Genomic DNA, 24352 nt, shown 5'->3' with positions numbered 1-24352 from the left:
TACTTTCAAACATTTAGTATATGCAATACTTTAACATATATCTTCTAAAATTCACATATTGCCCACAATGAAAAAAATAAAACCAAGCATCTTAAATACCCTATCTTTAAATTTCAACTTTTAAAACTTTTATTGAATATTACCTCAGATATGAAAACATAACATCATTCTACCATGTCTCAACAGAGGCAGGAAAAGACTCTTCAACATTATAAACTTCAAGAAAATGAGGTGTTTCTTTTCTAAATGGATTAGTACTTCAAAGATTAAAAACCAAAAAATGCAATTTTTAACAGTGGAAAATAAGGTCTTAATTATAGAAAAGAGATAACTGAATTCGCTAATATCACATTCAAAATGTAAATAGTTACATTAAAAATAATTAAGGTTTTACTACTTATTTCCCACAGTGGAATAAAAATAACAACAAATATAAAGTAAATGTATTAAACTAAAACAGCAGGTTTGGCATTTTATTTCTTTTTCTACTTGTCTGAATTTTTTGTAATATAAGGCAAAAATTAAAAAAAAAAATCTAGGACTTGAAAATCCTGAAGCCCAAAATAATTTACTTTAAAATATATAAACTTTTTAATGAAAGATCAGCACTTAGCCGTCTCTCTACATATTCAGATTTTTATTAACAGCAAAAGCTGAAAGTAAAGAAAAAGACAACTTGTCCCCTCTCGTTTATTCCTAGGGGGCAAAAAACTGGGGGAAGGAGGTATATATATTGTACACTTCACTAATACATTTATCTCCAACAGTTTTTAACATTTATATTTCTCAAAATATTTATGTTCAAGTTAAAAATTAACACAAAATAGGGGCGCCTGGGTCACTCAGTCACTTAGGCATCCAACTTCATCTCAGGTCATGATCTCATCGCTCATGGGTTCGAGCCCCGCGCTGGGCTCTGTGCTGACAGCGCAGAGCCTGGAGCCTGCTTCGGATTCTGTGTCTCACTCTCTCTCTGCCCCTCCCCTGCTTGCGCGCGTGCGCGCCTTCTCTTTCTCTCAAAAATAAACAAACATTAAAAAAAATTTCTTAAAGATTAACACAAGATAAAAACCTAGAACATAGGGTTAATGGATTGTAAAGTTTAGCTGCGTTATTCTGTTCTCCATAAAATAGGGTTATCGTATAGAATACAGCATGCCCAGTTAATTTTGAATTTTAGTTAAGGAACAGATTATTTTTTCAGTATAAATATATTCCATGCATTTCTTTGAGACATACTGAAAAATAATGTTGTTAAACTAAAATTCAAAATTAAATGGGCATCTTGTTATAGTAGCCTTACTAAAAGAATATGCAAACTTAGCCAAATTCTACTTTAAACTTCAAACTTTGTAATAAATGCATTAATAATCAACAGCTATTATTTTCTGAGAACTATTTAGATTCCCTACAAATTACCCAGTATTTGTTTACTTACTAAAAATATATGCTTTAACTATTCTAGTGTTTAATTAGGAAAGATAAATGATAACAATTTATTAAAAACAAAGACTGTTCTATAGAGCAGAAAGGAAAACTCCAGCTTTTATTCTTTTTTCTCCCCAAACTTAAACTTTATTCCACATCTATTTAAACATTAAAATTTACAATTCAGCTTTGGAAGCACATGTCATAACATAAAAGGTCCCAGAAACATTTTAACAAGGAAGACTAGTCTTAAGTAATCTCACTACAGCAACTATTCGTAAAATAATCTCCAATTATCCATTAGTTATAAAGAAAAAATAATTTTACAAAACTTAACTGCTACTGATCATCGCAAGAACAATTATGTTAACTAAAACATCATAATTAATACCTTGCTGGAAAGGACTAGCTGCTGACACAGTCGTTCCTGGATTTCGGCCACCAGGCTTTCTTCCCCTTTGACCTGAGCTGTGAGCTGAAGATTTCTTCCCTTTTCCCTCTGACCCTCTAGCCTCTGAAACATCTTTTCCACTAGTTGTGTGCGCAGAGACTTCCTGGAAGTTTGCATTTGTAAATCGAGCTGCAGTATCTTCCAAACGCTTCAATGATCCAGATATAGAGTTGCTGCTAGTGCTTGTATAAGTCTAACATTTTGATTGAGAAAGGAAGTTGAAAGAAAAAAAGAACGGATTAGATTTTAGCTATAGGTGGGCAGAGGGGGAGGCATATTAATAATAATAAATAATTGTTCAGCTTCTAAGATAAACATATTAAAGTTTCAGTTATAAAGTAAGTGAGACCACCTAAGAAAATCACATGAAAACAATTATTTTAGTCTATTGCAAATATTTATAAATTGCAACAATAAGTTAAAGTACATATTAGTTATAGTTCTTCAGCAACACAGTTTTAGTATTGAAGGTACTTGCTTCTCAAGCAACACAATTCAATAAGAAAAAACTACTTCCTAGTCATGAAATTACCATCAGCTTTAACGTTCAGCACAAAGGCAACAATGAGCGAGAAATAAAGTGCTACAAATTCATTAGAGGAGAAGATCCATGAGATTATAAAGCTTCAGCACAGGTCAGAGCAAGAATCTTTAATTCAGGTGAAGGCTACCTTCCAAAACAGAAAGATTAAAGCCTTTAAAACACAAACCATTTCTTCCAAGTATTAAGATGAAGGAACTGTTATACTTTGCAGTTAAGATTTTTAAAAATTAGAAGTATTGGGGCGCCTGGGTAGCTTAGTCAGTGAAGCGTCCAACTCTTAATTTTAGCTCAGGTCATGATCTCAAGGTCGTAGGAATGTGCCTGGCATGGGGTTCTGCACTGAGCATGGAGCCTACTTGGGATTCTTTCTCTCCATCTCTCTGTCCCTCCTCCCCGCCTCCCCGAAAATAAATAAACATTAAAAAAAAATTGAAAGAAAGTATTATATACCCTAAAACGGATCTGTAATCACCCCCATGATCTAGATATGTTTAGGAAAAATACAAAATAAAGACCTGTCTAAACAATTAGTTTCCAATCATTTCCAATTAGTTTAACAATCATTTTTAAGACAAGGTATATGCAAATAATAGTAAATTAAATGACTATGAAAGGTGAGAATGTGTTCTAACAGATGTATATTAATCAACATGCTTCAAACTAAAAGGTTTGGGGTGCCTGGGTGGCTAAGTCTGTTGAGCACCCAACTCTTGATTTCAGGCCAAGTCATGAGCTCACAGTTCATAGGATCAAGCCCCACGTCAGGCTCTACACTGACAGCATAGAGCCTACTTGGGATTCTCTCCCCACACCTGCTCCTCCCCTGCTCATGCTCTAACAAAATAAATAAATAAACATTTAAAAAAGAAAAAAAGAAGTATAAGGTTTGTAAGTCCAATGGGTCAGGATTTTTGTTGTCCCTGTTTACGTTCACTAAATGCCTGAAAGACAAACAGCCCTAAATTTCTGCTGAATAAATAAATGAATAAATATTTTTCTGAATCATCTATCTAAAATCTCTGATGCAGGGGCACCTGGGTCAGTTAAGCATCTGACTTTGGCTCAGGTCATGATCTCACAGTTCGTGTGTTAGAGCCCCTGCATCGGGCTCTGTGCTGACAGCCCAGAGCGTGGAGCCTGCCTCAGATTCTGTGTCTCCCTCTCTCTCTGCCCCTCCCATGCTCATGCTCGCTCGCTTGTGCTCTCTCTCTCTCTCAAAAATAAACATGAAATAAATAAATTAATTAATTAAAAAAAAATAAAATCTCTGCGGTAATACAAACCACTCAATACAAGCCATCAGATAAATGTGAAAAACAAGAAAGGGATGCTAAAATCAGGTGTCAAAATAGTCGGCATTTGTAGCAAAATCAACGTTCAAAATGCAGAAAGAAAGAAGACTTCAAATGCTCTGCAAATCAAACATTCTTCACTACTACTTGTCTGCTACTTGCCTCTTGATACTGTCCTCACTCCACATGATCACACTGTCAAACAGATTTTCATCAAGTACAAGAGACGTTATCTCATAAAAACAAACCAATCACTATTCTAATAACAGAAACTCCACAAATGAGAAAGAAAGGTCCCAGAGTAAGTTTTAGGAGAAAGTCAATCATGTTTAGGCTTATTAAACTTCATGGATTGTTTTATGTCCAACTTCGGCTCAGGTCAAGATCTCACAGTCCGTGAGTCTGAGCCCCGCGTCAGGCTCTGTGCTGGCAGCGAGGAGCCTGCTCGGGATGCTTTCTCTCTCCACCCTTCTCCTGCTTGCACACTCTCAAAATAAATAAATAAACTTTAAAAGGTCGGGGGGAGGGCTAGGTGGCTCAGTTGGTCAAGCATGTGACTGCAGCTCAGATCACAATCTCCTGGTCAATGAGTTCAAACCCCGCATCTGGCTCTGTGCTGCCAGTGCGGAGCCTGTTTGGGATTCTCTCTCTACCCATCCCCCCGACCCGCCCCTCTCCTGCTTGCATACTCTCTCTCAAGATAAATAAATGAACTTACAAAAACAAACTTCATGGATTACTTTAGAAACATGAATGTTTCCATGCTGGGCAGGGTCACTTTGGGAACCACCTACTTTACTTTTCAAATACTTTTTTCTAATAACGAGTTGAGGTTCTCCATCCCATTCACATACAAGCCTAATGAAGTTTAAAAGTCATCTAAAGAGAACACAGTGATGTTCTTCATTCATGTACTTTGACCACGTACCAAATAAGCAAAGAAGAAAAAACTGGGTGGAGAACCAAACACAAAAATATACTATTTCCACATACCAACCTAAACTAGCGTTGGTCAATTTTCCCACTCATTTAATAGAATATCCTTGCTTACCCTTGAAGTATAAATATGTCCATAAACCCAATAAAAATATGCCACATGGAAGAAAAGGTATTACAAAGAAAGCAATGAATACAAATTAAGCAAATTTCACTGACAAAAGTCATACTAAACAAAATCGTAACATTTCTTTTTAAACTTTTTTTTTTTTTATTGAGAGACAGACAGAGACAGAGACAGAGACAGAGCATGAGCATAGGAGGGGCAGAGAGAGGGAAAGACACAGAATCTGAAGCAGGCTCCAGGCTCTGAGCAGCCAGCACAGAGCCCGACCCGGGGCTTGAACTCACAGAGCACGAGATCATGACCTGAGCTGAAGTCAAATGCCTAACCGACTGAAGGCGCTCCCATAACATTTTCTTTTTTAAAAAGTTATTTCTAAGTTTTAAAAATTATCAAAGATTTAAGAAAATTTTTAGTTATTATATATTTTTGAGAGAGAGTGCATGTGAGCAGGGTAGGGACAGACAGAGTGAGACAGAGAATCCAAGTAGGCTCCACGCTGTCACAGTGCAAAGCCCAACGTGGGGCTCAAATCCAGGAACTGTGAGATCATGACCTGAGCCAAAGTTGGATGCTCAACCAACTGAGCCACCCAGGTGCCCCCCGAAATATCAGATGTTTTAACAAGAAAAATATAAAACTTTAGCTAAAGATTCTAACAGCTCTTTTTAAAAATTACACATAACAACAAGAGGGAAAAATCTGTATGATTTTACTCAAAAAGAAATCTCCACCTTAACTCCACCTTTCTAAGTTAATTCAAGAGTATCTGTTCCAGGGGCACCTGGGTGGCTCAGCTGGTTAAGCATCCAACTTCAGCTCAGGTCATGATCTCACAGTTCTCGAGTTTGAGCCCCGTGTCAGGTTCTTTGCAGACAGCTCAAGGCCTGGAGCCTGCTTTGGATTCTGTGTCTCCCTCTCCCTCTCTGCCCCTCTCCTGCTTGTGCTCTCTCTCTCTCAAAAACAAACATTTAAAAAAATTTTTTTAATTAAAAAAAAAAAGGCATATCTGTTCCATAATACACAGTTTAAATAATATGGAATGGTGGAATTCCATTACAAATACACAATCTAATCAAAATCAAGAAGTGGAAAAGAAGTAAGAGAGGGCAGTGGGGAGGAGCTGAGACACAAGGAGTAACCTAATGCCACAAATCTACTCTTTCCTTAGTTTCTCAACCTAAATAACTCTCGTTTCATGAGCATCTCACTGCTCTAAGAGCAATTCTAGTGCTTAAAAATACACATCTTCCATGTAAATTAATCCATAAAATACAAACTACTTCATTTGGAACTTGTCTGAATAAAATACGGTCTTTTTTTTCCCCCTTTTCCACTGGAGATAAAACTGCATATTTGGTCTTATTGAGAGTCTCTAAGGAAATGCATACATACTTTGGTTTATGTTGTGATTTACAGGCAACTTAATGAATCTTTTAAATATTTAGAACATGTGTGATTTTTTGTTTTATGGCTAGCTACAATTGTTAGTCCTCAGATAAGATGCAATTGGTATATCTACTAAACAGTATTCACTGGAGCCAAAAATACACCCAACTTCAAAAAATTTTAAATTAGACTCACAAGTCAACAATGATTCTGTAACAGGCTAACCAAAAAACCAGATATTTTCAAAACATTGGTTGCCTGTAATCCACCTTTGGGAGAAAGAGGCAGAGGGAAAAGAAACAACCAACAGTTGTATGTCTTCTACCAACATGATCCAATGTAATAATGCTGGCTAAAATATTTTTTTAATTATGTAGTATTCAAGTGTCTGATAAAAGCCACACATTTTTCACACACACAAGTCTAAGAACAAAGCACAGGAACTATCAAAAATGAAGCACAGAAGGGAATGAAGACTTTAAAAGGGAGTTTGGTGGTACAGGGATTAATCAGTGAGCTGTGGGACAAGGTTAAGCAGCCTATGTCACTGGAGTACCCAAAGGAATGTAGGAGGGAAAAAATGTGAAGAAGCAGGAAAAAAATTATAAGATTTGATGAAAACTATAAAATCTACTACTGATCAACTAACTCCAAGTGCAAGAAACATGAAGAAAAATCCACAAATCCACATCACAATCAAACTACTTATCATTAAAAACCAACAATAACGAGAAAATGGTAAGAACAGCCAGGGAGTTTTAAAAAAGAAAAAAAAAATGCTTTATCTGCTAAGAAACAAAGTTAAGAATGAAAACAGATTTCTCATGGAAATAATGCAAGTTAGAAAACAAGAGTAAATAAAAAATCTTCAAAGACCAAAGAAACAGGGCCACCTGCGTGGCTCAGTTGGTTAAGCATCTGCCTCTTGATTTTCAGCTCAGGTCATGATCTTACAGTTTGTGAGCTGCAGCCCAGCATCAGGCTCTGCACTGACAGCAGGGAGCCTGCTTGGGATTCTCTCTCTCCCTGTCTCTCTGCTCTTCCCCCACTTGTGCATACTTTCTTTCTCTTTCTCAACATAAATGAACTTAAAAAAAAAAAAAAAACTTTTAACCTAGAATTCTATACCAAGCTAAAATATTTTTTCAAAAGCAAAGGCAAAATATATAGCTGACCCTTAAACAACACCAGTTTCAACCGTATGACTTCATTTATACAATTTTTTCAATAAATACAAAACACCACTGTGAATGTATTTGCTTTTCCATATCACTTTCTTAAAAACATTTTCTTTTCTCCACCTTATGTTATTGTGAGAACACAGTATATAATACACATACCAAAATATGTGTTAATTGACTGTTTACATTATCAGTAAAACTTCTAGGTCAACAGCAGACTATTAGAAGTTAAGTTTTAGGGAAGTCAAAAATTATATGCAGATTTTCTACTATGCGGGGGTCCTAACCACTACACTCTTCAAAGGTCAACTTTAATTGCCTTCCAGATTTTAAACAAACAAACAAACAAAAAAAGCTAAAAGAACTAATCAGCAAAGCAAGACTACAATAAATGCTAAAGGCTGTCTTTTAGGCAGAAAGAAAACAACAAAAGAAATGTGGATCTACACAAAGTAATTAGGAACACTAGAAACAGTAATTACATGGGTAAATATAAAAGACTTCTTCGGGGTGCCTGGGGAGCTCAGTCAGTTAAACAACTGACTCTTGATTTCAGGGATGCTCTCTCTCTCCCTCTCTCTGCCCCTCCCATGCTTGTGCTATCTCAAGATAAATAAATAAAGTTTTGGGGGAAAAAAAGACTTTTTAAATATTTAATCTCTTTATAACTGAAGGCTTAGAGTAAAATTAGTAACAATTGTGAGGTTTAATAATATATATAAAAATTTTAAATATGACAAAAATAGCACAGAACCAAAAAAGGTAGAATTACAAGTATGTAAATTCTAAACTGTATATTCTTTTGTTGTTTTTTTTTTTTTCTTGAGAGACAGAAAAAACACATGTACACGCATAAGCAGGGGAGAGGGGCAGAAGGAGAGAGAAAATCTTATGTAGACTCTACACTCAGTGCAGAGCCAGACCCAGGGCTCAATCCCATGCCTGGGAGCCCAAATTAAGAGTCAAACACTCAACTGACTGAGCCACCCAGGCAACCCTGAATTGTATATGCTTACACAATATGTGAAATGGCATAATATCATTTGAAGGCAGATTTTGATAAATTAAAACATGTATGACATAAACCCCAAAGCGATCAATAAATAAAATAACAAAGAATCATTACTAAGCAGCAAAAATGGAATCATAAAAAATATTCAATGACAAAGACAGAAAAAAAAGATGAAAAAGGCCAATAATAAGGATTAGCAAATGATAGCTTTAAATACAAGAATATCAATAATCATATGCTAATTAAGTAAACACTCCAGTGAAAGGCAGAGATTAGAACACTGAAAAAACAAACTCAAGACTATATGCTGCCTGTAAGAAAACCACTTTAAGGGTGGCTCAGTTAAGGGAGTGTCAGACCCTTGATTACGGCTCAGTCCACGATTCCACAGTTCCTGAGATTGTGCCCCGCGACGGGGTCTGCGCTGACAGTGCAGAGCCTGCCTGGGATGCTCTCTCCCCGTCTCTCTGTCCCTCCTCTACTTGCTTTCTCTCTCAAAGTAAATAAATAAACTTTTTTTTTAATGTAAATATAAAGACACAAAGATGTCAAAAGTGCAAGTGTGGGAAAGAAATATCAATTTAACACTAATTAAAAGAAGGCTGAATTCACAACATTAGTACAAACAAAATAAATTTCAGAACAAGGAATATTACCAGGATAAAGAGACCTATTTATCAAGAGGATAAAAAATCCTAAACGCTTTTGCACCTAATAAGAGACCTTCAAAATAAATAAAAACTGACAGAAAAAGAAAATGGGAAAAATAATAAAATCCATAACTACAGTAAGAGAGATCCAAAGCCTCTTCTCAGTAATTGAACAAGTACACAGAAAATATAAGTAAGCATATGGAGACCTTAAACAGTATAAATCAACTTGACCTCACATTTATAGAAAAACCCCATATACGAGGAGCAGAGTGAATACACATTCTTTTTAAAAGCACACAGGACATTACATACAATAATCCACATTGTGTGTCATTTTTTTAATCTTAAAAAACTTAAAAGAAATTATATAACACAAAGATATTAGAAATCAGTATAAAAAAATATGTGGAAAGTTTCCAAATGTTTCGAAAGTAAATAATCTACTTGTAAATAACCCATGGATCAATGAGAAATCAAAAGGAAACCACAAGGTACTGTTCAACTCAATAAAAACGAATATACAACATATCAAAATTCATAAGTAGTGCTTAGAACAAAGTCTGTAGTATTAAATGCCTATATTAACACTTCTGGGATTCTGGTCCAGCATGTAAAAAAACTTAAGAGGACAGAAGAGATGGGAAGAGAAGAGGGGGGGGAGGGGAGAGGAGGGGAACTTACGGGAGGGGACAGGAGAACAGAGATGCAATATTTGAATCAAAAAAGACTACAAATTTCCCAAATTAGTGTCAGAAACCATACCACAAATCCAGGAAGCTCTGAGACTACCAAGTAAGACACGTGTCAAAAAAATACACCTAGGTATGTAGATCACAAACTACAAGAAATCAGAGATAATACACACACACACACACACACACACACACACACACACACGTACTGAAAGAAGCTGGAAGGGGAAAAAGCCTTATCCATGAAGTAGCAAAGATAAGAATTACATCTGACTTCTCAGAAATAATACAACCAAGAAGAGAATGATATGAGATAATGTGTTGAGAGGGGGAAAAGACCTAGCATTCTGTACACTGCAAAATCATCCTTCAAAAGTGAAAACAAAGACTTTCTCAAACAAACAGAAATTGAGGGAAGTTGTTGCCATAGGTCTACCTTGCAGGAAATGTGAAAAGAAATTCTTCAGAGAGAAGGAAATGATACAGTTCAGACATTTAGATTTATATAAAGAAGAGCATCAGAGAATGAATCAACGAAGGTAAAATTAAAACTCTGATTTTTCTTATACTTACTTGATCTAACAGTGTTCAAAGTAATGATAGCAACAATATCTTTGTATAGTCTTAAGCACATATACACTTACATGTGCTTCTGTATAACTGAAATGAATGACAGCATTGACAGAAAAGATGGGAGGGAGGAATTTAGGAATATTTTGTCATTATAAGGTACAGGTACTAACTGTGAAGTGGTGTAGAATATTTGAAAGTGAACTTGGATTAGCTCTATATTTATATATACTGCAAACAGTAGAGCAACTATGAAAAAAGTATAATTGATATATTAAGAAATGAAAGAAAATGGAACCATTTAAAAAAAACTCAATTAAAATCCTTAGGAGGAGGGTCACCTCTCCCCTTCCGCGCGCTGACAGATAACCGGGAAGTTGTACTTGCTCTGCTGCTTTCCCTCTCCCACAGTATATCCGCTCTTCCCTTTCCAACCAGGGCCCGGCAGAAGGGCTCCCTCAAAGAAGCCTGGCAAGAAGAAAGGCCATTATGGGGCGCCTGGGTGGCTCAGTCGGTTAAGCATCTGACTTTGGCTCAGGTCATGATCTCACGGTTCTTGAGTTCGAGCCCCTCATCAGGCTCTGTGCTGACAGCTCTGAGCCTGGAGCCTGCTTCAGATTCTGTCTCCCTCTCTCTCTGCCCCTCTTCTCTCTCTCTCTCTCTCTAATATAAAATATAACATTAAAACATTTTTTAAAAGTGGGGGTGGGGGGGAGGGCATTCTGCCATTAATGAGGTACTGACCAGCTCAGAGCCTGGAGCCTGCTCTGGATTCTGTGTCTCCCTCTCTCTCTGCCCCTTGCCCACTCACACTCTGTTTCTCTATCAAAATTAACACTAAAAACAATTTTTTAAACTGAAAGAAAAACAAAAACCCTGATAAGTAGAAAACATTTGGAAGACAAAAACAGTACCAAAGATCTAGAGCAACAAATAGAAAAGAGTTACAAATCTGGGAAATATTAACCTAACTGTATCAATAATTACCTTAAACATAAATATTTTAAATATACCAATTAAAAGAACTGATCAAAAACAAGACTCATTTATGGGGCATCTGGGTGGCTCAGTTGGTTGAGCGTCTGATTTTGGCTCAGGTCATGATCTCACAGATCACAGGTTTGAGCCCCATGTCGGGCTCTGTGCTGACAGCTCAGAGCCTGGAGCCTGCTTTGGATTCTGTGTCTCCCTCTGTCTCTGGCCACTCGTGCTCGCGCTCTCTCTCTCTCTCTCTCTCTTACTCTCTGTCTCTCAAAAATAAATAAAAACATTTTAACAAAACTTAAAAAAAAAGACTCATTTATAGGCTATCTACAAGAAACACTTTAAATATGAAGACACTCATTGATTAAATATCAATGAATGGAGGGGTACCTGGGTTGCTTAGTTGGTTAAGCACCTGACTCTTGATTTCAGCTCAGGTCATGATCTCATGGTCATGAGATAGAGCCCCGAGACAGGATCTCACGGTTCGTGGGATTGAGCCCAGTGTCAGGCTCTGCACTGACAACAGGGAGCCTGCTTGGGAGTCTCTGTCTCCCCTTCCCCTGATCATGCACACTCTCCTTCTCTCTCAAAATAAATAATCTTCAAACAAATTAATGTAATCCATCACATCAACAAGATAAAAAAAAAATCATACATCATATCAACAGTTGTAGAAAAAGGGGCGCATGGGGGGGGGTTCAGTCAGTTGAGCGTCCAACTTTGGCTCAGGTTACGATCTCACAGTCCGTGAGTTTGAGCCCTGCACTGAGCTCTGTTTCAGATTCTGTGTCTCCCTCTCTCTCTGCCCCTCCCCTGCTTGCTCTCTGTCTCTATCTCTCTCTCTCAAAATAAACAAACATTTAAAAAATAAATAAAAATAAATAGCTGCAGAAAAAGCATGTGACAAAGTACAATACCCATTCACAATGGGTGAAGTTTAAAAACTCTCAGAAAACTAGGAATAAAAGGGGAACTTCCTCAACTTAGTAAAGTTGGTTAACTTACAGCTAACATCATGCTTAATGGTGAGAAACTAGGTTTCCAACTAATATCAGGAACCACTCCATTACAACATCATACTGAAGTCCTAGTTTATGTAAAAAGACAAGAAAAGGAAATAAAATATAAACTGATTGAGAAGGAAGAAATGAAAGTGTGGTTTTTCATAGAGAACATGGTTGTCCATGTAGAAAATCCAAAATTACTGACCAAAAAATTCCTGGAACTAATAAACAATTACGTAAAGACTGCAAAACCAAGGTTAAATGAAAGAGAGAAACTGCTTTCATATATACTCACAAGGAACAAGTGGAATTTTGAATTAAAAACACAATACCATGTACAAAAGCACCTCCAAAAATTAAATACTTAAAGTTTTAATCTAACAATATGTATAAGGTCTACATGAGAAAAGCAACAAAACTTGTATAAACAAAATCAAAGAACTAAATAAATGAAGAGATCCCAACTTCATAGACAGCAAAACTTAATATGGTCAAGATGTCAGTTCCTCCAAATTGATCTACAGATTCAATACAATTTCAACCAAAATCCCAGCCAATTTTTGCAGATACTGACAAACTGATGCTAAGGCACATACGAAAAGGTAAAAAGATACAGAATAGCCAACACAAAAGTGAAGGACAAGAATAAAGCTGGAGTAGTGACATTACTCAATTTCAGACTTGCTTAAAAGCTACAGCAACTAAAAAAAACAAAAACAAAAACAAACAAACAAAAAAAACAACCCTCCAGTAATTAAGATAGTGTAGTCCTGTTGAAAGAATAGACAAACAGATCAATGGAACTGATTTAAAAAAAACTTCAGAAACAGACCCACATAACTACAGTCAACTAACCTTTGATAAAGGTGCAAAAGCACTACAATGGAACAAACACAAGCTTTTCAACAACTAGGGCTAGAACTGGTTATCCCCATGCAAAAAATGAATCTAGACATAAAATTCATTTACACCCTTCACAAAAATTAACTCGAAATTGATCATAGATCTAAATGTAAAACACAGAACTACAAAACTCCTAAAAGATAACATAGGAGAAAATAGGACAACCTTGGGTTTGGCAATGACTTTTCAGATATAACACCAAAAGCACAATCCATGAAAGAAAGAAATGGTAAGCTGAACTTCATTAAAATTAAAAACTTCTGCTTGGGGCTCCTGAGTGGCTCAGTCAGTTGAGTGTCCGACTTCGGCTCAGGTCATGGTCCTGAGGTTTGTGAGTTAGAGTCCCACACTGGGCTCAGTGCTGACAACTCGGAGCCTGAAGCCTGCTTCAGATTCTGTGTCTCCCTCTCCCTCTGCCCCTCCCCCAGCCATGCTCTTTCTCTCTCTCCTTCAAAATTAAATAAACATTTTAAAAACTAGTAATGAAATAAAATAAACTTTTGCTCTACCAAAGACATCATCCAGAAAATGAAAACATCAGCCACAGGCTGAGAAAATACTTAAAGAAGACATACTTGACATTTTTCACAAAACTAGAACAAATAATACCAACATCCATATTGAAACACAAACACCCCAAATAGCCCAAGCAATCTTGAAAAAGAAGAACAAAGCTGGAAGTTTCACAATTCCAGATCTCAAGATACACTACCAAAGCTGTCATAATCAAAACACTACAATGCTGAACAAAAACAGGCACATACATCAACAAAACAGAGGACACAGAAATAAACCCACACTTGTGTTTATGTGGTCAATTAACTCCATGACAAAGGAAGTCAAGAATATACATACAATGGGGAAAAGAAAGCCGCTTCAATAAATGGTGCTGAAACTGGACAGTGACATGCAAAAGGATGAAACTGGACGACTTTCTTACACCATACCTAAAAATAAGCCTAAATGTGAGACCTGAAACCAGGACGAAAACCTAGACGAAAAACATCTTTAACACTGGCCATAGAAACACTTTTCTAAGTATGTCTCCCCAGGCAAGGAAAATAAAAGAAAAAATAAACTGTCAGGGCTACATCAAAATAAAAGTTTTGCACAGCAAAGGAAATCATCAACAAAACGAAAAGGCAACCCACTGCAGAAGAGTAGGTATCTGCTGGATCAGAGGGGTGGCTCAGTCGGTTGAGCTTCTGACTTCAGCTAGGGTCATTATCTTATGGTTCCTGAGTTCCATCCCTGCATCAGGCTCACTGCTATCGGTGCAGAGCCTGCTTCGGATCCTCTGTCCCCCTCTCTCTCTGCCCCTCCCCTGCTCACACTCTCTCACAAAAATAAATAAACATTAAAAAAAAAAAGAGTAGGTATCTGTCAATGATATATCTGACAAAGGGTTAATATCCAAAATATGTTAAGAATTTATACAACTGAACACAAAATAAAAGTGACTGCAAAATGGACAAGAGGACCTGAATAAACATTTTTAAAAGAAGACATACAGATGGCAGACAGACACATGAAAAGATGCCAAATATCACTAATCATGAGAAATATGCAAATCAAAACAGTTATCACCTCACACCCATCAGAATGGCTAAAATCAAAAAGACGATAAACAAGTGTTGACAACGATGTGGAGAAAAAGGGATCTTTGTGCACTGTTGTTAAGAATGTAAATTGTTACAGCCACAGTGGAAGATACTATGGAAGTTCCTTGACAAACTAAAAATAGAATTCAGAAGATAACTAAATAACCCTTTTATTTACATGCAATAAAGTTTTCTATTCCTCAAAAAAATATAAAAATAGAAATACCATATGATCCAATAATTCCACTACTGGGTATTTGCTACCCAAAGAAAACAAACACACTAATCTGAAAAGACACATGCACATTCTATTCTTACAGCAGCTTTATTTACAATAGCCAAAGTACAGAAGCTATCAAGCGTCCACTGATGGCTGAATAAAGAAGATGTGATTATATATATATGGAATGGGATGGAATACACAACAGAGTATTATGCAGCCATATAAAAGGATGAGATCTTGCCATTTGCAACAGGAATTAACCTAGGGTATTACACTAAGTGAAATAAGTCAGACAAATACAAATACCATATGATTTCCTTACGTGTAGAATCTAAAAAACAAATGAATCAACAAGCAAAAAGCAGAATCAGACCTAATGAATACAAGGAACAAAATGATGGTTGCAAGAGAAGAAGGGTATGGGGGGGATGAGCAAAATGCATAAAGGAGAGTGGGAAACACACGCTTCCAATTATGGAAAGAATAAGTTATAGGAGTTAAAAGATACAGCATAGGGCATACAGTCGATGGCATTTTCGTGACTATTATATGGTGATAGATGGTAACTACACTTGTGGTGAGCATAACATGATATATAGAGTTGTTGAATCACTATGTTGTACAGCTGAAACTAATCTAACATAGTGTGTCAACTGTACTCAAATTAAAAAAAGGGGGGGTGCCTGGGAGGCTCAGTCAGTTAAGTGTCTGACTCTTGGTTTCAGCTCAGGCTGTGATCTCATAGTTTGTGGCATTAAGCCCGGTGTTAGGCCCTGTGCTGACAGCACAGAACCTGCTTGGGATTCTCTCTCTCCTCTCTCTCTACCCCTCTCACACTTGTGCACGTGCATGCACTCTCTCTCAAAACAAATAAATACACTTATAAAAAAAAGGACATACCTGATTAGAAGACTTACCTAAAATATATAAAGAATCCTTCATAAAACAATAGCAAATGAACTGATTTTTAAAAGGACCAGAAATTCTGAAACCTCACCAAAGACGATATACAGATAGCAAGTAAGCACAAGAAAAGAAACTCCACATCCTATGGCAGCAGAGAAATGAAAATTTGAACAATGACATGCCACTCTACACCTATTAGCATGGCCAATATCCAAAAAACCAACAGTACCAGACGCTGGAGAGAACGTAGAGAAAAAGGAACTCTCAACTCATTGTTGGTGGAAATGCCAAATGATTCAGCCACTTTAGAAAACAGTTCGGCTGTTGACCTACAAAATTCAACATACTCCTACACTGTATTATCCCACAATTACATTCCTTGGTATTTACCCAGAAGAAGTGAAAAATTACATCGACACAAAAACCTGCACACAGATGTTTATAGCAGCTTTACTCATAATTGCCAAAACCTGGAAGCAACCAAGATGTCCTTCTGGATAAACAAACTGGTATATCCAGTCAATGGCTTATTATTCAGTCCTAGAAAGAAATCAGTTATCAAGCCTCAAAAAGATATAGAAGAATCTTACATTCATATTACTAAGTGAAAAAAGCCAGTCCAAAAAGGCTACATACTATGATTCCAACTTACGACATTTTGAAAAAGTCAAAATTATGGACACGGTGAAAAGATCAGTGGTTGCCAGGGCTAGAGAGGGTGGGAGGGATGAATAGCTGGAGAACGGGACTTTTTAGGGCAGTGAAACTATGCTGTATGATCCTATCATTGTGGGTAAGTAAGTGTGTCACCATACATTTGTCCAGTCCATAGAACACACAACACCAAGAGTGAATCCTAACATCAACTATGAACTTTGGGTGATAATTAAGAGTCAATGTAGGTTCACCAGCAGTAACAAATTTACCACTTTTTTGAAGGATGTTGATAACAGGGGAGGCTATAAATGTGTGGGAACAGGGAAAAAAGGGATATACGGGATATCCTAGTACCTTCCTCTCAATTTTGCTCTGGACCTGCAACTACCCTAAAAAAAATAACATCTTAAAAATATTAAGAAAAAGACATGGAGGAAACTTTAAAGCATAAAACCACATGAAAGAAGTCAACATGAATAAGCTACACACTGTGTGATTCCAATTTTATACGACATTTTGGAAAAGTTAAACTACGGCGACCACTAAAAAGACTAGTGGTTGTTGGGGTTTGAAAGGAAGGAGAAATAAATTGGCAGAACACTGAGAAGTTTCAGGGGAGTAAAAGTTTTGTAGGATACTATAGTGATGGATACGTGTCCTCAAATAGTTACTCACAGAACCAAACATACAACACCAAGAGTGAACCCCAATATCAACTATGGACTTTGGGCAATAATGGTGTTTCAGTGTAGATTCACATATTATAATAAATGTATCACTCTGATAGTGGGGGAAGATGAATATGGGACAGAGGGTACATTGGAAATCTCTGTAATTTCCACTCAATTTTGCTGTGATTCTAAAACTGCTCTAAAAAATAAATGTGGGTATTGTCAGAGGCAAGGGAGGCACTGGGGGATGAGGAAAAAAATGGATGAACCGCTTTTGTTTTGATTTAAATTCAAATAAGCTGCATTAAAAAAAAGAAAAGAGCTATTTGTCTGCCACTAGATTGCAAGGCAAAATTTCCCCACCCACACAGCATTTAAATCTACCCATTTATCTATTCCTTAATTTTTATGCATGGAAACTTCCAAAGTTCCTTTATAAAAATGTCAGTGCAAAACAGGTATTATTTGTAGATTCTACACTAGAAAGTATGATTCCATTCTTACTAAAAATTTAATTTAAAAAATCTAAAAAATTAATTTAAGTTTATTATTTTGTGGGGGGGGAGTGCCTGGGTGGCTCAGTTGGGTAAGCATCTGACTTCAGTTCAGGTCATGATCTCACGGTTAGTGGGTTTGAGCCTCGCGTTGGGCTCTGCGCTGACGGGAGCCCGGAGCCTGCTTCAGATTCTGTCCTCCTCCCTCTCTCTGCCCCTCCCCATTCACACTCTGTCTCTGTCTCTTGAAAATAAATAAATGTCAAAAAAAAATTAAGTTTATTTTTTTGAACTGCTATATCAAAAAAAGGCCTCAAATAAATTAAATCATCTTATACCTTAAAAAATTAGAAAAAAAAGAATGAGGTAAAGCCAAACCAAGCAGTAGGAAGGAAAAAATAAAATCAGAACAGAAATAAAAACCTAAAACTACTAAAAACTAAAATACAAAACCTTAAGATCATTAGAAAAAAAAAAATCAGATTCCAAAAGCTAATAATTTAAGATCAACAAACTTCATAAACCTCTATCCAGCCTGGATTAGAAAAAAAGATACAAACTGCCAAAAGTACCTCAAGAAGAACAGCCTAAATAGTTCTCTATCTATTAAAGAAATGGAATTATAGTTTTAAAAAAACTTCCCAAGAAAAACTCTATGCCCAGATGGCTTCAGAATTCTACCAGGGGCAGCCAGGGGGCTCAGTCAGTTAAGCGTCCGACTTGATCTTGGTTCACGTCATGATCTCATGGTTCATCATGATCTCATGGTTCATCATGATCTCATGGTTCGTGAGTTTGAGCCCTGCATCAGGCTCCACACTGACAGCTTGGAATTCTCTCTCTCCCTCTCCCCACCTCCCTCCCCCCCACCTACCCCCTCTCAAAATAAATAAACTTAAAAAAAAAAAAAGAGGAAACTCTATAAAACACTAAGAAATAATACCAAATTTAGACAAACTCTTCCAGAAAACTGAACAAGAGTGAACATTTGGCAACTCATTCTGAGTCTAGCATTATTTTTTAACCAAATCCAAAGACATTGTACAAAAAAAACTATAGGCCAGTATCTCTCATGAATGCAGATGCAAAAATGTCTTCACATTTCAAAAATCTGAATTCAGTAATGTATACAACTGGTAATATATCAAGACAAAGTGGCATTTATCTGGCTTAACAGCAGGAAAAAAAAAATCAACCAATGAATGTACTTCATCATATTAACAGATTAAAAAAAGAAAAAACATCCATCACATTAATGTATCTATTAAAATATATAGAAAAATTGTTTGACAAAATCTAATATCCATGGCCAATTAAAAACCCCACAAACTAGGAACAGAAGTAAACTTCAACATCATATACAATGTTAGAAGATTACTTTCCCCCTAATTTCAAGAATAAAGCAAAGATGCTCACTCTCACCACTTGTACTTAACAATATAATAAGAAATACGGGGCATCCAGACCAGAAAGGATGAAGTACAACTGTCTTATTTGTAGTTGGCCTGATCATCTATGAAGAAAATCCCACGGAATCAATAAGCTACTGGAAATAAGAATTTTCAGCAAGTTTGCAGGACACCACATAAACATACAAAACTACAAAAATGTATTTCTATAGACTAGTAAGAAACAATCAGAAATTTACACCTTAAAAAAGATTATAACAGCACCAAAAAACATCAAACATTTAGGAACAGAGCTGAAAAAAGATTTATAAAACCTGTATACTTGTTACTGAGATTAAAATACATTAAAGAGATATACTGTGTTCGTGAATCAGAAGACTCAATATTGTTAAAGACATTAATTCTCCCTCAAAATGATTTGTAGATTCAATGCAGTTTGAATCAAAATACAGGCAGTTTTATTTCAACAACTTGACAATCTGATTCTAAAACTCACGTAAAAACTGAACCTAGAATAGTCAAAATGACTTTGAAAGAGAAGCACAAAGTTGGAAAATGGATCCTACCTGACCTAACTCGTTATTATAAAGCTACAGTAATCAAGATAGTGTGGTATTAAATGTAAAAGACAGGGGCACCTAGGTGGCTCAGTCAGTTGAGCATCCAAGAATTGATTTCTGCTCATATCATGATCCCAGCATTGTGGGAATCAAACCCCACGTTGGGCTGTGCGTTGAGCATGGAGTCTGCTTAAGATTCCCTTTCTCTTTCTCTTTCTCTCTCTCTCTCTCTCTCCCTCCCTCCCTCCCTCCCTCTCCGTTCCTCTCTCACACTCATGCACTCGCGCACATAATGAATGAATGAATGAATGAATGAATGAATGAATGAATAAATAAATACTAGTTTTAAAAAATGTAAAAGCAGACAAACAGATCAACAGAGAACAGATTCCAAAAAGAGACCAATATCTATATGGTCAAGTGGGATTCAACAAATGTGGGTAAAGGCAATTCAGTGGAGAAAGAACAGTCTGTCTCACAAGTGATCCAGAAAAACTGGGTATCTATAATTCGAATAAGTGGACTCTGATGTATAAGTCACATAAGCAAAAATTAACTCAAAAGGGTAAATGTGAAAGATGAAAATATAAAACTTCTAGAAGAAAACATATTAAAAAAATGTATATACTAACCATTTAATTAAGATGTCTGCTTAAGGAGCGCTTGAGTGGCTTAGTCAGTTACCATCTGACTTCAGCTCAGGTCATGATCTTGCAGTTCACAAGTTCGAGCCCCGCGTCGGGCTCTGTGCTGACAGCTTGGGGCTGGAGCCTGGAGCCTGCTTTGGATTCTGTGTCTCCCTCTCTCTCTGCCCCTCCCCCTGCTCCTGTTCTGTCTCTATTAAAAATGAATAAACATTAAAAAAAAAAAAAAAAAGAAGAAGAATGTCTGCTTAAGCCACTGAGTGGGAAAAATACCTGCAAATAATGTACCCGATAAGGGACTTGCATCTAGAACACATGTTGTCTCACAAAATTCAGAAAACAAACCAAGTCAATAAAAAAAGACAGGTGATGAACAGATCTGAGCAGACCTTCACCAAAGAAAATAAAGAAATGGCAAATACACACATGGAAAGACATTCAACATAATTTAATCATTAAAGAAATGCAAACTGAAACTTCAATGAGAAAGTACCCCACACCCACTAGAAATGCCAAAATTAAACCATACCAAGTAGTGCAGAGAATGTAGAGAAACAGACCCCTGATACACTGCTGGCAGAATCATTGAATGGTACAACTATTTTGGAAAATAGTTTGATAGTGTCTTTAAAACTTAAGGCTACACCTACCAGGTGACCCAGCTATTCCATTCCTTGGTATTTATGCAAGAAAAATTTGTCCATATAAAGATTTGTATTATATTCCTAGTAGCTTTGTTAATAGCCAAAAATTGGAAAACAATCTGAATGTCCATCAATTACTGAATGGATAATCATTATGGTATGTCCAGACAATAGAAAGTACTCAGCAATTGGGGCGCCTGGGTGGCTCAGTCGGTTAAGCAGCCGACTTCGGCTCAGGTTATGATCTCGCAGTTTGTGAGTTCAAGCCCCGCGTCGGGCTCTGTGCTGACAGCTCAGAGCCTGGAGCCTGTTTCAGATTCTGTGTCTCCCTGTCTCTGACCCTCCCCATTCATGCTCTGTCTCTCTCTGTCTCAAAAATAAATAAACGTTAAAAAAAATTAAAAAAAAAAAAAGAAAGTAGTCAGCAATAAAAAGAACATACTGATACACACAACATGGATGAATTTCAAAGTATGCCGAGTGAAAGAAGACAAAGTGTAAAATATTGTATGTTTCCATTTTTAACATTCTAGAAAGTTCAAACTAGAACTCTCAGATTACCATGTAACTAAATATGATAGCTAGTCCTTATATTATTATGACACAGTTAACTTTTTTTTTTCCTTTTCTTTAACTTCACTTCCAGCATATTCACATCTTCTTGGTGTTCTTCCAAACTCTGGCCCTCTTCTCAGTCTTATTTGCTAGTTTCACCGCTGCTCCAAGACCTTTCAATACTGGCAGCCGTAGGGTGTCCTAAGGCCTCTTGTCCTCACCACCTGCACTCACTCCTCCACTGGCACCCACTCTCATGGCTTTACGTAAACTCTTTATGCACACAGTTGCCAAAATTATACCCATAGTCTGAACCTATTTTCCAAATGCTACACTATGCATGCCACTGGTTAATTAACATTTCTACCTGGGTGTCTAATAAATATTTCAACCCTAAAGTAGGCAAAACAGCCCAGCCAAGATGTCCACATCCTAATCCCTAAAACATGTGATAAGTTATGTTACATGGCAAGAGGGTCTTTGCTAATTTAAGTAAGGCTACAGACTTTAAAATAGGAAAATTATTCTGGATTTTTCAGGCAGACCCATTCTAATCTCACGAACCCTTAAAAGAAGAGAACTTCCTGTGGGCAGAAGCAGAAAAGGTGCAGCAGAGAAGAAGTCAGAGAGATCCCAAGTATGGGAAGGACTCAATAGGCTAGTGCTGGCTCTGAGATAGATGGACATACGTGTAAGGGCTGAAGAGAGCCTCTAGAAGCTAAGGGCAGACCGCAGCTGAGAGCCAGAAATAAAATGGACATAAATTAACAACTTGGGGGTGCCTAGGTGGCTCAGTCGGTAAGCGTCCGACTTCGGCTCAGGTCATGATCTCGCAGTTCGTGAGTTCGAGCCCCGTGTCGTACTCTGTGCTGAACGCTCAGAGCCTGGAGCCTGCTTCAGATTCTGTGTCTCCCTCTCTCTCTGCTCCTCCCTCACTCATACTCTGTCTCTCTCTCAAGAAAAAATAAACATTAAAAAATTTTTTTTTGTAAATCAACAACTTGAATGAGCTTAGAAGCTCTTGCTCCCAGATAAGAACCCAGGCCAGCTTTGAGAGATCCAGAGGAACCAGCTGAGCCCACCAGTCTTCCAGCCTCCAGAACAGGGAGATAACACTTTTATATTGTTTTAAATTGCTACATTTGTTCTGGAAGCAAGACGGCACTAATACCATATCCAAAACTGAATTCCTCATCTTGTCCTCAACCTACCACACCCCACCCACAGTCTTTCCCATCTTTGTTAACAGCAATTGCATTTTTCTAGTTATCTGGTCCAACACCCTTTGACTCTTCCTTGGATCCTCTCTTTCTCTCACACGTCTCATCTTCTTTCTGAGAAAGCTACGTGGGTTCTACATTTAAATAAATTCAAATTCTCATAACCTCTCACCACCTCCGCTATTACCACCATCTCTCTCTGCATTATTATAATAATCTCCTAAGGGCTTCCCAGCTTCCATCCTTGACTCTCTAGTCTATCCAGAACAAAGCAGCCAGATATCCTAATAAAACCTAAGTCAGATGGTATGCACCAATAGCTGGCTTTTGAGTCAAACTCAAAAACCAAGTCCTTGCACTGGTTTGCACAGCCCTACGTGATTGGCCCCTTGGCCAGTATCACCTTCTGTGGTTCTCCCCGCTCCTTGCTCATTATGTCCCAGCACCTTTCCCTGTCCACACTTGTTTTCACATTAGGCACATATAACATTTACTATAATACTTCCTATGAACCAGATACTGTTGTAATTGTTTTACATATATTATCTTATTCAATTCCATAATTATTTCACCCATTTTACAGACGATCAAACAAAGTTACAAAGAGGTTAATTAACACTCAGTGGTGAAGCCAGAATTCAAAATCACAGGTGAACAAAGCCCACTCTATAGCCCAAATTCTTAATCTCAGTGATGCCCCCCAAGTTGTTAGCCTTACTTACTATTTTTCAGAACTGAGTATAAACAGAATGTAAAATAAAAGACTAAGAAATGGGAATCCTAAAGTGTTTAACGTAGGGTTAAAGAGGTAAGAAAAGTTAAAGGGAACCAGGACACTGAGAATGATATTACTTCTTAAAGGTAAAAGCCAGCACATAACTAGTTATTATATAAAACAAAATATGGCACTTAAAACTTACTTTTTCTGTGGTAACAGTCAAAGAAGGAACCAACGCAGGTGATGGCTCTGGTTGCTTCTTGTGTTTTTGTTTGTGTTTGTCCTTTTCTTTATATTTCTAGAAACGCACAGAAATAAAATCCAATTTAAATTTAAATCATAAACCATGTATATACAGATTAGATTCTTTCATAATTCTGTTTAGTAACTCAAAATGTTAATGAATACTTGACAAATAATAAAACATTACTTCCTTTGATTGTATTCATATTATTTGATAAACAATACTAGTAAAATAGTATTATTATACATTAAGATGTATAGTAACACTGGTAAAAATTATTTTAAGTGATTTCAGCTCCCTTATTCTTGACCAACCTAAAATAATATATAAACAACTGAAGTCTATAATTATTTGATACATTTATATCAGGCAACCTACATTTTTTTTCTACCTAAAAACACCAAAGGGGTTCCTCAGTAGCTCAGTCGGTTAAGCATCCGACTCTGGATTTCAGCTCAGGTCAGGTTCCTATAGTCATGAGACCAAGCCCCACATTGGGCTCTGTGCTGAGCATGGACCCTATTTATGATACTCTCTCTCTCCCTCTCTCCCTTCGCCCGCCTCAACTCTCTCAAAATAAATAAACACTTAAAACGAAACAAAAAAACATCAAGTACTTTTGGTATATTTTATACATTGC

General features: G+C 36.9%; 1 protein-coding gene across 10 annotated transcripts in view; it reads right to left on the bottom strand.

Annotated features, from left to right (window-relative positions):
* The window catches only part of MLLT10 (MLLT10 histone lysine methyltransferase DOT1L cofactor), a 240055-nt gene that overhangs the window by 71615 nt on the left and 144088 nt on the right, over nucleotides 1-24352 (bottom strand). For all 10 annotated transcript variants that reach the window (XM_047066600.1, XM_047066599.1, XM_047066598.1 and 7 more), the window contains 2 exons: nucleotides 23671-23766; nucleotides 1820-2072 (listed from right to left, as the gene is read on the bottom strand). In XM_047066600.1, the coding sequence (XP_046922556.1) occupies nucleotides 1820-2072; nucleotides 23671-23766 (349 nt within the window). The remainder of the gene's footprint in view (nucleotides 1-1819; nucleotides 2073-23670; nucleotides 23767-24352) is intronic.

This window comes from Lynx rufus, unplaced genomic scaffold (assembly GCF_022079265.1).
Source record: "Lynx rufus isolate CCGP_SWC_20201006 ecotype Redwood Valley unplaced genomic scaffold, mLynRuf1.p SCAF_7, whole genome shotgun sequence".
Classification (NCBI taxonomy): Eukaryota; Metazoa; Chordata; class Mammalia; order Carnivora; family Felidae; genus Lynx; species Lynx rufus.
Note: the sequence above shows the minus strand (reverse complement) of the source record. Positions and strands in the feature narration are given on the sequence as shown.